Genomic DNA, 17,436 nt, shown 5'->3' on the forward strand with positions numbered 1-17,436 from the left:
TGACTAACCAGAATAATCAAGGTTTTTAGTATATTTTTTATTGCTACGTGGCAAACAAGTTACCAGTAGGTTCAGTAGATTGTCAGAAAACAAACAAGACCCAGCATTCATGATATGCACGCTCTTAAGGCTGTGCAATTGGGCAATTAGTTGAAAGGGGTGTGTTCAAAAAAATAGCAGTGTCTACCTTTGACTGTACAAACTCAAAACTATTTTGTACAAACATTTTTTTTTTTCTGGGATTTAGCAATCCTGTGAATCACTAAACTAATATTTAGTTGTATGACCACAGTTTTTTAAAACTGCTTGACATCTGTGTGGCATGGAGTCAACCAACTTGTGACACCTCTCAGCTGTTATTCCACTCCATGATTCTTTAACAACATTCCACAATTCATTCACATTTCTTGGTTTTGCTTCAGAAACAGCATTTTTGATATCACCCCACAAGTTCTCAATTGGATTAAGGTCTGGAGATTGGGCTGGCCACTCCATAACATTAATTTTGTTGGTTTGGAACCAAGACTTTGCCCGTTTACTAGTGTGTTTTGGGTCATTGTCTTGTTGAAACAACCATTTCAAGGGCATGTCCTCTTCAGCATAGGGCAACATGACCTCTTCAAGTATTTTAACATATGCAAACTGATCCATGATCCCTGGTATGCGATAAATAGGCCCAACACCATAGTAGGAGAAACATGCCCATATCATGATGCTTGCACCTCCATGCTTCACTGTCTTCACTGTGTACTGTGGCTTGAATTCAGAGTTTGGGGGTCGTCTCACAAACTGCCTGTGGCCCTTGGACCCAAAAAGAAAAATTTTACTCTCATCAGTCCACAAAATGTTCCTCCATTTCTCTTTAGGCCAGTTGATGTGTTCTTTGGCAAATTGTAACCTCTTCTGCACATGCCTTTTTTTTAACAGAGGGACTTTGCGGGGGATTCTTGAAAATAGATTAGCTTCACACAGACGTCTTCTAACTGTCACAGTACTTACAGGTAACTCCAGACTGTCTTTGATCATCCTGGAGGTGATCATTGGCTGAGCCTTTGCCATTCTGGTTATTCTTCTATCCATTTTGATGGTTGTCTTCCGTTTTCTTCCACGTCTCTCTGGTTTTGCTCTCCATTTTAAGGCATTGGAGATCATTTTAGCTGAACAGCCTATCATTTTTTGCACCTCTTTATAGGTTTTCCCCTCTCTAATCAACTTTTTAATCAAAGTACGCTGTTCTTCTGAACAATGTCTTGAACGACCCATTTTCCTCAGCTTTCAAATGCATGTTCAACAAGTGTTGGCTTCATCCTTAAATAGGGGCCACCTGATTCACACCTGTTTCTTCACAAAATTGATGACCTCAGTGATTGAATGCCACACTACTATTTTTTTTAACACACCCCTTTCAACTAATTCAACTAATTGCCCAATTGCACAGCCTTAAGAGCGTGCATATCATGAATGCTGGGTCTCATTTGTTTTCTGAGAATCTACTGAACCTACTGGTAACTTGTTTGCCACGTAGCAATAAAAAAATATACGAAAAACCTTGATTATTCTGGTTAGTCACATTGTACTGCTATTATTTTGAACAATACTGTATGAATTTAATTATACCCAGAAATATGACGGGAAAAAAGCTTGGCTGCATTATCACATCAGTAATAAAATAATAACAGTAATAATAGAAAAATAAAACATTTAAGAGCAATATCATTATCGTGCATTGCTTATATGAGCATGAAACGAATCGATGATATGCATCGATTTCAGCATAATTGTTCATGTTAATTAATCAGATATAGACTAGCTCTTGCAACTTTTATCTGGAAAAAATAAAAATAAAAAAAATTAAAAATCGCCGATGCAGATGTGAAATTGACCGAAAGTGTAACTCGGATTGCGCTTTACAAACACGAAAGTACAATAAATTCACATTAGTGTCACTATCGTTATTTCTTATGTAGTATTCTAATATTAATATTTTGTATTAAATTTGCACTTTCTGATCAACCAAAATATTATTTAAATATTATTTAACAGCATGGAAATCACTGATTATTGCTAAATAATTGAATAAGATTTAAAATATATTTAAGATAAAAACTATTACAAACAAATAATTTTCGTCATCTCTACGAATGTTTAATAGGCTACAAATATATCCAGTGCATTTTTATTTTATAAAGACCATTTCATTATTTGTCTGCGATTTTAAAAATTAACACACAAAGATACTTTTTCTTTTTTTGCTACTTTATTCAACTGCATTTTTTTTACAAAACATTCTCTTCCAGTATAACTTTGGCAGCATATTTGATCCAGCGGTGAAACGTAGTTTTTAAAAAATAAAGAAAAAAGTTCACAAAGTTTAACCAAACAATTATTATAAGGTATAAAACAGAGACCAATAGCGTAGATATTTTAACTATGGCTAAAGCTCAAAACTAAAATAAAAATATTATTTAAAAAAATGGATATTATATTTACCACGACCGGTCAAACATTCAAATGTCTATTCAAAAAGAAAAGTCGGTCTACGTGCTCAGATGAGAGCCGCGTGCGCAGCCTGTTCACATTTAGAGGAATAAATTCGCTCCGCTGGAACAGATGTTGCAGGAACAGCCAGGTACCACTGGACAAGTAACACTTCTCTGTCTGTCCCTGAAACTAATGGGCAGCAAATCTTTCACCACCATTTCAGCGAACAGCTTTGTCGTCTTCTCGGTTCTGCCTGCAATGCACTTAGGTCTTACGGCAAGTGATTCAGTGCTCGTCTGAGTTGCCGCTCTGTTATCGCCAAATATTTAATGTACACATTTTAGATGATAGCGCATTGTATTTGTTGTAGATTTGTGTGACAGCTTGGCGCTGCACAGCTTACCCTGAACTGTATTTTCATCATTCTTCTCAAAGGGAAACCAGCCATCACTTACGTGACTTTGACACCATGATTATCTGTCTTCTAACGTCTTTTGAGGTATCAAGTGGGAAGCTAACCAATCAGAGATCAGGGTGCCGCCCAACGTGCTGCCATAACCAATAAAAAAAAAATAATAATAATTTCGATTATCGTTTACTCGATCGATCATCGCTGTCGCGGTCGAGTACTCGAGTACTCGATCACTGTTGCACATCCCTAGCTGCATTGTGGCACGAACATTCATATAAACAGTAGCTGTGAAGATCGCGGACACGGAGGAACGCAGAAACTAGTTGTCAGCGCTGTCCTGTGATTTATCACTAAAGTAACTTAGAATCTCAAAATTGTATAGTTTTATAGCATAATTTTCTACTTTTGAAGGAACTACGCTATTTACAACCCACAGCTTCTAAAATAATATAGAGACGGTATGACTAATTAACACACGCAATCACTCGTACTGGTACTTTGCTATTTTATCTTTATCTGATCTTTATTTATCTCTTACACTGAGCAATAATCTTTAAGAAATGTTACGAACATAGATAAAAAAACTGCTTATAGTGATGTATGATGTCAGATCGCTCTTTCAATAGGATAAAATATCTCACCTTTAATAGTCAATCATATTTACAATGTACAAACCTTGTCAGTGAACTATGAGTGCCAAAAAACAAAACAAACAAAATAATCGTTCATTAATCATAATCAAGGTAAAATGTTCAATTAATCGAGGTTTTGATTTTAGGTCATAATCGTCCAGCCATATTTCAAAGTATTCTAAAGAATTTAGATTGTTACTAAACTTGAGTATTCTAACAAAATGCGTAATTGATTACTTTCTAAAGCATGTATTTTGTAATCTGTAGTGAAATACATTTTAAAAGTAACCTTCCTGATAAAATTTAAAAAAAAACTTATTTTCCCCTTAAAACTATACATTTTCTCAGTTTAAACATTTGATGTTATCTATGTTGTATTCTGAATAAAATATTGAAATTTGAACTTCCACATCATTGCATTCTGTTTTTTATTCACAATTTGTACATTGTCCCAACTTTTTTGGAATCGGGTTTGTATACAAAACACTATATTCTTGCACATCTGGTTAAATGTTAACTGCATTTCATTAGCTCTGTACTTGTACTCTGTACTCTTGTACTTAGGTCACCAAAGGCTAAAAGTGGGTTGCCATCCTAAGTAAAAAAAAAAAAAGGTGCTTAAATAATTCCTAAAGAACCAAATCAATTGTAAAACAATAAAATAAATATAGATGTCGAACCTACCCGCTTGGATTTCACAGGTTTTTAATTTTGTTTTTATGTTCTGTGTGGAATTGCTGAAACGCGACGCAAGCACCACCCCATAAATGAGACAAAGCTGCAGCAGCGCTGCAAACCCTACTGCCCACCTAGGCCCGCCCGGCGCAAGTCCCTCTTCACAAGGAACACGGGGGGGACCGAGGCATTGCCCTTGCCACGGTACCACGGTGGACGTTACCACAAAAGGCCAAAAAATGGCACACTTCAGCTTTGTACACCAAACTAGGAACAGGGAAAATTCTTTCATCCTCCATTAATAGTAGCGAATAGTGATATTAATACTAACATTAGTGGCGTGCCCAAATGCTAGTATTACATGTTACTCTCACTATCGTTCAGAGATGAAGACTGCCATCTGGCGGTCAGGATGTTAACTCAAAACTAAACAATTTGCATGAACCTTTTTTGAGAATCGATACAGTATGGCCAAACAAAATATTGCAATACTCACATTAATCGATATTGTCTTAAACCATTGATTTTTTTTTTGTTTGAACTTTTTGTTCTTCACTAAAAAAAAAAAAAAAAAATGCATTGCAGTATCAATTTTTGCATTTTATTTTAGGCCGAAATTCAAAATGGTTTTGTATTAAAACTATTAATATTTCAATTGGAAACTTTTCTTACACAATTTTGTTAATAAAAATTTATGAAGATCAAAGTGATTCTTAAATAGTGTGTTATATGCAAAACAAGCAAAGACTAGGTTGTGTGATGCTTTTCTTGTTGGCTTGCAGTTGTCAGAGAGTTTGACAGAGGGTGCTGTGCCCTTTGATGCCACGTCTGAGACTCCAGTAGATGAGCAGAAGACAGAAGCATTGGGCAGGATTCAAGACTGTATTATGTCTTGCACAGGACCTGAAGCTTTGAGTTTACTTCGTGCTGCACGGTAAGGGAACCAAACTAAAACACATGGTATAGTTTGTTTCACCCCATTTTTTTTAAACACCTAACTCTGGCACATCATCACTGTTCTCCACACAGATTTTTGATGAACTGATTGATTCACCTGGTCTCTGAAAGATGTAAATTATTACCAGTTTATTAAAGGGTTCAGAATAGATCTGTCATTAAATTAAAGTTATAACAATTAATATAATTAACATTTTAATGTAATAAATTCAAAGAAAACCAAATATTTGTTATGGAGGACCGATTTAGGCATCCATACTTGTTTCGCCGATATATAAAAAAGAGAGAGAGGTTCACTATTTTTCCTAAATGCATTAAAACTTTGTATTGGAAATGTACACACTATTATATTAAATATAACTGGGGTTGGAGAAATTATTATTTTTTGATTCTCTGATGTATTATTGCCTTTTGAGATTAAATTGATTCTGAAAATTGCAATGGTAAGGTCTGTGTGGGAGCAAATTTGATGGTAGTCAGATTCCCTATGATGAACCTAGTCCACAATTGAAAGCCCTAGAATGGGTGTGCAGGTGACAGAACTGGACCTTGTCTGTAAATTCCATAAACTAATTAAGAAAAATGTAGCTCAGGAAACATTTTTTTTAATCTGATTGGGATTCTGAGAATCTAAGTTAGATCACTTAAAGGAATATTGTGTAGGTTTTGAAATTTCTAACCGTTAGAGGAACTGCAGCCAGTCTCATGCTCGTTCTCAGTGCGCACGCTCATACGAGCATGACCACATCAACCACTTTTTTACTTACGAGGAGTGTCCGTGGGTGTCTGAATTGTGCTGCCGGAGGCTGGTCGCTTCTTTTCATCCACAGAGTCCATCTGAAAACACTATTGCCGCTGCTTACTATAATGGCTGGCGTGCCATACGGTTGTAAGCCCAAGTAGAAGAGAATGCGCATGACGTCACATTTTGTGAATTTTCGCGCCAATTTGGGCCCGACTCCTCCACACACAATTGAGCCTACAGGCTGATAAAGGTAACAGTGGTGGACAGTCGAGGTGTCATTCTTTTTTGTACATCATGGTTGGCTCATACATGTACAAATGAAAACTCTATCTTAAAGATTTTTTTTAAGTAAAAACCTCCACATAGCTCCTTTAATAATGTGAGTTGCCTAAATATTCCCACCCGTAATTATAAGTATATTAAAACTTTCTTGACACATGGTGTTAATCATATGTATAAAGATGCTTCTTATTTCTACATTTCTATTTCTATCTCTTATACAAAGCATGCAAGTAACTTTAGTTAAACATGCTATCTGGGTTTTATTTTTTAGAAATGACTTATTTTAAGATGATTTTCTCCATTTATTGATGAGCTGTATCGACTGTATATGTGTCTAGTGGTGGGCGTAATAAACAAAATCTTATCTTGTGGTGTGACCAGGTTTATTTCATGATAATGATTGTGAGTCTGTATAACTTACAGAATTCAGTAAACGAGTACCAAACTTGCATTATGATTGTTTTTTGAATTGTAGAAAGAAAATGTTACTCATTCTCTTGCAAAACTGTTGTTTTAAATCAGGGCAGTGTGGCCTGAAGGAGACACATTTGGATCTATTGAGGTGGAACCTGAGGAGGAGCTTGAGCTTCTGAAGCAGATACTTTTCACTAAACTCCCTAGTAAGCTCACATTACATATATATCTGTACCTGATACTGTCACACATTACATTATACTTCTTTACTAGGGCTGTGAAAAAAACAAAGGCGATTATCATGCGCAAGAGAAAACTACAGTATACTTCCATTTAGGGCTGGATGATTAATCGAAAAGTAATCGAAACCGAAATTCAGAACCCGTATTAATTTTCCCATGTCGGTTATTTAGTTTTTTTTAATCCTGTTAATACTTCCCCCTTAAAAAAAAGCTTAGAATCTCAAAACTTATCATAGCATATTTTTCTACTTTTGAAGGATTTCTAAGGAAATATTGCGATCAAGTAGCACACCTAGGTTCCTAACTGATGATGAAGAATTGACAGAGCAACCATCAAGTCTTAGACAGTGTTCTAGGTTATTACAAGCAGAGTTTTTAGGCCTTATAATTAACACCTCTGTTTTTTCTGAATTTAGCAGTAAGAAATTACTCATCATCCAATTTTTTATATCGACTATGCATTCCATTAGTTTTTCAAATTGGTGTGTTTCACCGGGCTGCGAGGAAATATAGAGCTGAGTATCATCAGCATAACAGTGAAAGCTAACACCATGTTTCCTGATGATATCTCCCAAGGGTAACATATAAAGCGTGAAGAGTAGCGGCCCTAGTACTGAGCCTTGAGTTAGTCCATACTGCACTTGTGATCGATACGATACATCTTTATTCACTGCTACGAACTGATGGCGGTCATATAAGTATGATTTAAACCATGCTAATGCACTTCAACTGATGCCAAAAAAGTGTTCAAGTCTATGCAAAAGAATGATGTGGTCAATTGTGTCAAACACAGCACTAAGATCCAATAAAACTAATAGAGAGATACATCTACGATCAGATGATAAGAGCAGATCATTTGTAACTCTAAGGAGAGCAGTCTCAGTACTATGATACGGTCTAAATCCTGACTGGAAATCCTCACATATACCATTTTTCTCTAAGAAGGAATATAATTGTGAGGATACCACCTTTTCTAGTATCTTGGACAGAAAAGGGAGATTCGAGATTGGTCTATAATTAACAAGTTCTTTGGGGTCAAGTTGTGTTTTTTTTATGAGAGGCTTAATAACAGCCAGTTTGACGTTTTTGGGGACATATCCTAATGTCAATGATAAATTAATAAAAGTCAGAAGAGGACTTCTGGAAGCACCTCTTTTAGGAGCTTAGATGGTATAGGGTCTAACAAACATTTTGTTGGTTTAGATGATTTAACAAGTTTATACAATTCTTCCTCTCCTATAGTAGAGAATGAGTGGAACTGTTTTAATTGAATTAATTGATCGTTCATTTAAACGACGATAGATCATGGAAATTACTGAATATTGACATCCCTAAATGCAAATGAGTTAAATGGAAACCTGGCTATTGTCTGAATCAAACCATGCTTCTGAACAAATGTGATTCATGGTTCTGGGCAGCTCCAGGACAGCTGTCTCTCCGAGCACAGTGCTGTCTGTGAGCGGGGTGGAGTAACGTAGCCCTCAATCACACTGCAGTGTTTGTGAGAGCTGACAAATTCTCCACCCCATTTACAGAGTGAAATTCTCTGACTAGCTTTATCTGCCAGGACTGTTGTTGAATCTTCCAAAAGTTTTGGCTTGGGGTCCTTCACATGCGGCAGCAGCACTTTCCACCGCTTCAATAAGGGCCTGCCCGCCGACGTGCCTGACTTTAAATCGGCGCTAATAAACACGGATATCGGCCGATGCCGATATATTAAAAAAATTAAATATATCGGCCCACTGATATATCGGTTGACCTATAGCTGTGGTCATACAGTAATAGCAAGCTGAATTGGGCTGATTTGCACTCAAACAGATGGGAATCTTGCAGATACATTCACATTCACTCTCACATAAATAAAAACAAATAACGAAAAAGGCGATCGCTATAAGTTCCACCTCCATCAGCTGAAAGGTGCGTCAGAGAGCGTCATGAGTCTTCACGAGGGAGTGCCAAAATTCAAATATACTATCACCTTTTAATCATTATTTTTTCCGGTGGATCGTCTCATTCTGTTTGTGACACTGTAAGCTGCAAAACCTTGCAGTTTCTTTACTACCAAGACCCAGTTTTCGACCGTGAGTTATTCCATAACGGAGGCAAACAGTTCTGTCAATGAAGAACTGAAACGTGAACAAAGGAATAATGATCCATATTACAACCTTATTGCTTCGTTGGAATAAACGTGCTTCATGAGATGTCGTTCAGTGGACCCTTACCTTCCTAATAGTGCTGCAACAACGCGTCGATGTCATCGATTACGTCGACTACAAAAATACGTTGACGTGCGTGAAATGCGTCAACGCATCACACTGTTTGTTTTCATCTCACGTAATGGCATACTGGGAATGGAGAAAGTTGCATTCTATCACAAAAACAGAGACCATTGTTATCAAAAGTATGTGAATACTTTAAACACAGGACAAATAAAATGGCCCTTTGTTGCCTTTGTAAAACCGATATGGTGAACCACGGCAGCACAACTGCGATGTGCGAGCACCTCAGAGGAAAACATCTTGGCGCTCTCCGGTGTTACGGTTTAACTGGTTACCGTGTGATCTGGTGACCAACTTCCTGGTTCAGGTCTGATATTCTTGCTCTTGCGGCATTCTGAAAAGTTGAGATGTTTTTAACTCAATGCGGTGCGGACGCGCCTGGAAAAAACAAGCGCGTCGCACCCCGTGCGCGTCGCGACCGGGTCGCTTCCATTATGAGCGCACTTATCGCGCGCCTACACTGGAAATTACGAACTTGAGCGCGCAATAGATGTGATATGCGAACGGCCCCTTAAAAGACAGCGCGACAGTCACAAACCACCGAGCTACCCCGAATCAGCTCCAGATCTCTGGAAACCATGCTAAACCATAGCAGAACCCTGACTACATTTTATGGTTTGTGATGCTAAAGAACATTTCATGACATCTCAGACTGTAAATTTATGGCTACTGTGGTTTAATTATAAATGCTATCATAAGCTCATATTTACCATAATAAAATAATTTTCTTTGCCTCTTATTTATTTTATACTGTAAAAACTTCAAAAACATAAGTTGAAAATGAATAAAGGTTGAAATATTATATTAGAAGTTATACTTATATTTTTTTTTTTGGTAAAGTTATCCAAAGGATTCATTAGCTAATTAAAAAAAGAACATTAGATTAATTATTTATTGTAATAAAAATAATCGTTAGATTAGTCGACTAATCGAAAAAAATAATCGTTAGATTAGTCGACAGAAAAAATAGTTGTAGTTAGTTGCAGCTCTACTTCCTAACTAAACCGGGATTTACAGCTGTGGATGTGTTTATGACTCATTATTACGACGGATCTGGTATGTACAGCGTTTTCATTGCTTATGTTTTTATTTGTACTGCTTAAATGTAGCAAATACAGTCTTTATAAGCTTTCTATTGAAAAACAGCAATCTGTCGTCGATGCTTGAGGCTTAGATCTTTATAATTATACATAGTTTGTCAAGATTAAAATTGTCCCGTTTCATTTAATCTATTCATAAACACTGACACCTGCAAGATGAGGGCCGTTCAGGACGAGGGCGTCGGGGTGCAGGCTAAGAGGTTAAGGCGGTCTTTGCGGTAAATTGACAAAATTACCAAGAAAAGATTTACAAGGTTTTCACTGACCAACCTAAAATGTATTTTGAAAATATTAAAGGGGGGGTGAAATGCTATTTCATGCATACCGAGTTTTTTACACTGTTAAAGAGTTGGATTCCCATGCTAAACATGGACAAAGTTTCAAAAATTAAGTTGTACGTTTGAATGAGTATTTCTGTTCCAAAAATACTCCTTCCGGTTTGTCACAAGTTTCGGAAAGTTTTTTTTCGAGTATGCCTCTGTGTGACGTTAGATGGCTTCCACAGCTTCCAAACGCGCTCAACGCAAAAGCCTACTCGCGCTCGTGATTCTTTAGCTCCGCCTCCAGGCGCTCGTGTTTTTCCGTGAAAAATCGGTACAGACTATCTTTCTCTTATGAATATAATAAAACTAAATACTTTTTGGAGTTATGAAGGATGCAGTACTACTCTATAGGTACTCAAGATTAACAGGATGTTGAGTGAAAACGAGCATTTCACCCCCCCTTTAAGGAATATGTTAAGGAATAAATAATAGAATATGCCAGTTAAACTCTTGAAAACATCCACAAAAAATGTGTGAATTGGTAATAGGTTTAACAAGGTTTCCGCAGGGCCATGAAAAGTGATACATTTAACAATAAGAATTTAAGGCCATAAAAAGTCATAAAAACTTCCAGATTTTCCATACAAAGTCATAAAAAAAACATTTACATTTAAATATGCTTGTCCATTAATTTGTTCTTCCATCAAAATGCGCTCGCAGCAGCAAATGTCATTCATTTGTTTTGCCTGTTGTAGTTCTGTATGAGGAATCTGGGTGGTATCACACTGGTATCACAGCGTTCCAGAACTACAATGTCCATGCGGCAGCATACAGACTTGTCAGAAGGACTTTCTCAGAAACCCGCGCGAACTCAAAACATACTGTATCATACTGAGTCACTGCTTAGCTTAATTGAAATCATCCTGGCTATCACAATGGGAAAATGTACCTTTAACGATCTATAGCTCGAAGATGGTGCGTTTAGTAGCTGGCTCAAGCCCTTCGCTAACAATCGGTATCAAGCATCCGAACTCAAGAGGCGAAAAAACTGAAATGAGTAACTGGTTACTCGCGCGCTGTGTTCGGTGCGGAGAGAGAGCCGCGTATCACGGACAGTCCTTCCTGCACATGAACGAACAAATACTAATCACAGTTTTGAACAAACAAAAGGATGTGAAAGAGCCCAATTCAGTACCACGGTATTCAGGTGTTCAGGACTCACACAGAGAAAGGCATCTCAAAAGGCTTGTACACTGAATTTGTGCTGACAAATACATAGAAAATATATAAAAATAACCGCCTTGGAAAGTATGCTCGAAAAAAACTTTTTTTTTTTCAGTTATTTTTCAGTTATTTCTTAAGTGAAAGTAAACAGTTGAGGAAAAAGATGTGTTCATCGTCTCTTAAAGGGACCGCCCCTAATTTAGCTACTAGCTGCTGTAATGTTAATCCAAGGAAATGAAAGCAAAATCACTCACTGCTCTTGACTGCATTACTTTTTAGTTTTAACAATAATTTATGCAGTCAAACGAAAATTTATCCAGACTAATATATAGAGATAAGATATAAAATTATATAAAATATATATTTTTATACACACATTTTACTAGTAGGTACAGGACACCAATACATTTATGTAAGTGAGTATAAGCAACTGTGACATATTATACCCAAAGAATCTTCATACAGTGAACTACTAGTGAAATAGATAGATATAAATGTTTTATCTATCTATAAATAAAATTGGGAACAACAATTATTCAGCACCTTATAAAGCACCATGCATTGCTTATGTGTTTTTTTTGTTTGTTTGTTTTTTTCCTGAATTGCTAATGCAACGTTTTCACACCACAGTCTGAACAAAAGGAAGCATTGCTTGGTAATTGGTTAACAAAGTATTGATAGTTGTGTAAATATTGTCATAATAACAGTTGTCTGTAGTTTTGGTTGATTGTAATCCATTACGTACATTTCTATCAAAGTTATCTGACATTATCAAGACAAATTTGTTCTGACACGGTTTAACTCTTAAGTTCTTGTCTTATTTTATAACCATTTTAAAAGCAATAGCAAATAAACTGTAATAATGTGAGAAATGTTGAAGGTGTCTGAGTAAATTTTGGTTTGATTTTATATTTAATTTTTACATTGAAGACTATCCAGTGCTATTTACATTTAATTATTTGGTTTCTGTACCTGGACACCTACAAATTAAAAAAAAAAAAAAAAAAAAACTTAAACATTGTGTAAAAAGCAAAAATAAATAAAGATTAATGAACATACAAATTAAATAATTTCAGACAGGGCCCACTGGTATAACCTTCAGCGGGGCCCCCCTGACCCCAGCTACGGCCCTGCCTGTGGGTGTCGAATACTGTGACCAAACACCAATAACACTTGTTATTTTGGAAAGTAATGCCATAAAATAATTGTTAACTTACAATGTTACTTTACAATGTTACAATGTTACAATTGTTAAGTGTACCTGTGTTCTTGATACTCAAGAAAAAGAAGGCGAAGGCTTCAGTTTCTTAATCTTAAGAAATAATAGAATAACTCTTTAAATGTTAAAACTTGTTACTTTCAATGAAAGTCAATAATAAAAAAGACTTTTTGAAAGGAATTTTAATGAATGAAGTAATTTATCGTAATTCGTGTAGGTCATAAATTCAAATCCTAATAGTTATAAAAAGGTCTTAAAAAGTCTTAAATTTGACTGATTAAACCCTGCAGAAACCCTGGTTAAAGTATGGTGATTGTAAAAGCACCATCTCCTCATTTATTCAACACGATATTATAAAACAAATGCCATTTAAGGCTTGCACATTCAACTGTGAGTAAGGAACAAATTGTATACCCAAATTGTATATAAAATACTTTTTACTATGTTTTTTTACTTCTTACAGCTGTCGAGATTAACAAATCGTGGACGTGTTGATTAAAGCATGATTTTTTCGATCTTTTCCCATCACATGAAAGGTTGCAGTGATGAGCATTAAGTAGAAAGAGTCTGTTTATCATGTGAATACAGTAATCTCGTCAGTGAACCGCATTTTCTCTCACAAAATGCTTTCACCACAACTAACAGCAAACACAATATTGACATGAATACAGTAAGAGCTTCGATAACAGTTTGGGCAAGTGTGCAGATATACTCGCAATGTGTAATTGACAGCTCCGAACAATATAAAGGGAGCTTCTTTAATCGCTCTCTATAGTTTAATCACAATTTAAATAACAGATTTATTTCATGCTATGCTACTAAGAGAATGTGTAATGTGAACTTGATCGTTTAGTCACTGGCTTATTCACTGATGCATAAACAGTATTAAACGATTTAGAAAGAAATCTGTGTGAACTTGAATAATAAGCTACACATCAGAAATCACTGATCACAGATCATGCATTAATGAACACCATTGCTCACTGTTTGAGGCGGTGCTGTCAAATGCATATCTAAAAGTCTGTTTGTAACGCCTGTGCTGACATTGCGACTGAATTAAATGTAAATGTTGTGCCGTTTGCTTATTCTAAGTCTACAATCAAACCATGTGAGTTGATGTTCTCTTGATTTGTGCTTTTGTGAAAATGCAATAATTCTAATACAAAAATTTAAAAAATGATTGTGATTAATAATCATGGTTATATTTTTTGACCAAAATAATCATGATTTGACTGTATATACATTATTGTACAGCCCTGTATTCCAGAATGAATAGTTTTTAGTGTCAAAATTGTTAAAGGTGACAATACCTGACATGTATTCTAACAATTCTAATTGATATCATTATTAACAATACTACACTTTACTGTTCTACCCAATACTGGAGTGGTATGGTGATGTATTGCCTTTGTCTTTTTGACATGTAGAGTCGGTTCCTGTAGATTCTGTACTTGAGGAAGAGGATGGAGTTGAGTTGGAGGAAGAGGAAGAGCTGGAGTCTGTTGCTGTATCTGAGACGGAGTTCAACTTCTTAGATTTCATCAAGAGGTGTGTTGAGAATTAATTATACTTAAAGTCTGTGTAAATGGATTTAATTTTTCCTGCTAAAAACTAAACTTCCAGTCTTATATTTTCTGTCTTGATAATTTATACCAATATGCCAATAATATGGATTGTTTTAGCCCTCTGGGGTCTGAGGGGGGTTTTGGGCCCTGGAGAAATGTTGGCATGTTCTGACATTTGTGCCTTTTCAGTTTATTGTAAAACCGAAATGCATCAATACTGTCTAGATTAAAAGTTATTCAGTACTAAATTTTAGCAACATCACACAATTGATCTCCTTGATACTCCAAGCTTGGTCTATCTCCTTGTTACTCCAAGCTGTCATTGCTAGTTCTAAAGTGACTATTTCTTATTATGCCAATGGCTCATCCTGAATCCATGGGTTAAGAAAGTAGTTCCACACAAAAGCATATCTTTGGAACACTTCTTGGTTTTTTCCTTACTCCTATACATGCTTGTTTCTTGAACTGTTGTAAATGGAATTGTGCACTACCAGTGGTAGTGTAGATGGCATACAGTTTAGTGTAGCTGGCATAAAATTGTCTGAATAAAACTTTCTTAAATTGTTATAGAAACATATAACCTTAAAAAGCAAAGTGTGGTCTATACACTTTATCGCTGTAAGATAGTCACATGGTAAATTTTTTTTCTAAAAAGTAGCTTTTCACAAAATGTATCAGTGATGGTGGTAATGAAATTTTTTTTATTTATAATTTACCTGTATTTTTTACCGCAACTGCTAATTTGCGGTTTAATTATTTTGTATTAAGCTGAAACCACTATTATAAAAATCAGTTCAGTAATACTCTATAATTAAAATTTTTGATTGACAGGTTTGCCAATCCAGGGGTTGTTCGTCCATACATTATCCTGTTGCGCTCATACTCCCAGAACTCTGTTCACACCAACCACTGCATCACACGCATGCTGCACAGACTGGCTGTGGATCTAAAGATGGAGGCATTACTGTATCAGTTGTCCATCTTTTCCTCGTTTAATAAGATCTTGGAAGACCCAGCGGCGGCTGCCTATCAGGTAACATACACTGATGCTTTCCATTAATAATTCCAATTAATTATTACGGTGTAGTTCTTTCTGTAGTTCTTTTGTAACTGTATGGTGTCTGTAGCTTGACTGGTAGAGCATAGCACTAATGATGCCAAAGTCATTGGTTTTGATGTTTGAAAGAAAGTCTTTGCAGTTCTTAATCTAACACCTCTGCATCTAAATTCTAAAATAAAATACAACGATCAGTTATTTTAAGTTTTTTATTAATTAATTCCTCATGTTTTTTTTTTGTCCTTACAGGAGCTTGTTACATTTGCAAAATATGTTCTGAATCGGTTCTTTGTGTTTACTACTAAAAACAACAAAGCGTTTGTGGAGCTGCTGTTCTGGAAGAATGTAGGTGCTGTAAGAGAAATGACAGAGGGATATAATAAAGACGGGTAATTGCACGTTTTGACCTTGTTTCATATTATGGTTGATGAGAGCTCAGATCTTTGAACTTCATTCATTACAGTGCTCAAAAGTTAGTGATATGTTTTATTCACATTTTCATATATTTTAGGGAAGGCAAGAAAAGCAAATGGACTCCAGAGGAAGAAGAACAGCTTCAGCACTTGTATGAAGAGTACAAAGAATCTGGAGGTGGAGTTCCAGTCATTCACAGTGTCTGTTGTTTGTTTTTTAGTTTTGACCAGTTTTCTAAATCATCTTTGTTATTTTTGTTTTTGTTCTTCAGTGCCAGATATTGTTGAGACGATATTACCATTGCTGAGCATCAGTCGCACTAGACGTGAGGTGGTGTCTCGCATGGTGTCCATGGGTTTAGTGGACAGTGCGAAGGATTTGAAGAAAGAGAGGTATGGTTCTTTTGTAAAACCTGTAGTTAGAAAGTAAAGACTGGTAACAAAGTAGAGACATTTTGCTCTGTTTAAAATCCATTAAAATTAATAAATACAGTAGGTGGACAACCAAAATGCCTAATACCGCCACGTGTACTGCTGCCAGGTCAGTAAGTCAGTTGCGTGTTAAACTTTTGAAAAAAATTTTTTTGCGAAACTACCACCAGGTGGCGCAAAGTGATGGGTTGCGACTGACTGTAACTGTAACATTTTTGTTTGAAATCGGAGATGACACAACAAAGTAAAACAACAATAACATTATAATATAACATTGTAACATACAAAAAAAAGTACAGTGCGTTAATTTCAAAACGTGGGATAGTCTTAGGCTACAGTCTACACATCAAACATTAAAAGAGAGACCTTTGCACATAGGCTCTTACTGCATTCTATTGTTATTAAACCGTCATTACACGGTGCAGCTGTGCCATTCGGCCTGGGCAGTGGTCAACTTTTTTTTTTTTTTTTTTCTCCATTGTGATTTTTTTCTGTCTGTGACATCTGTTACGGTTACATTTATTTGTTACATTTATATGTTTTACATCAAGCTTTTGAATTGTATAGTATTGTTATTGAAACTTCATAATATTTCACTTGATTATACATTTAGTCAGGAATTATAGTTTGGAAAGAGTTTTACTATTAAAAAGTTTTCACGTTATGTGAAAACTTAATAAAAGTATATAAATAAATAAAAAGAGAATTAAGCCCTATTCGGACTGGACTAGTTTTACAGGGGGTCGTTAGAGAAATCTGCGTTTCACAGACCTACTTTGTGATTTTAATCCCGTCCGAATCTGCCACGTCTGTGTTTTTCTAACACAACCTCTGTGATAATTCCAGAGCAAATTACCTACCGTTTTTCAGCAAACTCAGTGATCCTCTGAGAAAACTAATCCCGTCCGAATGCGAATGTCGGGTGATTGTCGGTGATATTTTATTTCACAACGCATTTCCTTGTGTATTTTGGCCAACGTGAATTACCGTAGATGCTCTTACCGCGCGCATGTGATATATTTGCTTACCGGCAAAGAAATAATA

At 36.0% G+C, this 17,436-nt stretch overlaps 1 protein-coding gene across 1 annotated transcript in view; it reads left to right on the top strand.

The window, feature by feature from the left end:
* timeless (timeless circadian clock) overlaps positions 1 to 17,436 on the top strand; it is a gene marked incomplete at its 5' end in the record, with an annotated part of 68,951 nt that overhangs the window by 35,615 nt on the left and 15,900 nt on the right. Inside the window, 7 exon segments of the mRNA XM_052610364.1 lie at positions 4,983 to 5,134; positions 6,707 to 6,804; positions 14,353 to 14,473; positions 15,322 to 15,523; positions 15,797 to 15,936; positions 16,059 to 16,138; positions 16,233 to 16,353. Of these exon segments, the coding sequence (XP_052466324.1) occupies positions 4,983 to 5,134; positions 6,707 to 6,804; positions 14,353 to 14,473; positions 15,322 to 15,523; positions 15,797 to 15,936; positions 16,059 to 16,138; positions 16,233 to 16,353 (914 nt within the window).

Source organism: Carassius gibelio, chromosome A11 (assembly GCF_023724105.1).
Source record: "Carassius gibelio isolate Cgi1373 ecotype wild population from Czech Republic chromosome A11, carGib1.2-hapl.c, whole genome shotgun sequence".
Classification (NCBI taxonomy): domain Eukaryota; kingdom Metazoa; phylum Chordata; class Actinopteri; order Cypriniformes; family Cyprinidae; genus Carassius; species Carassius gibelio.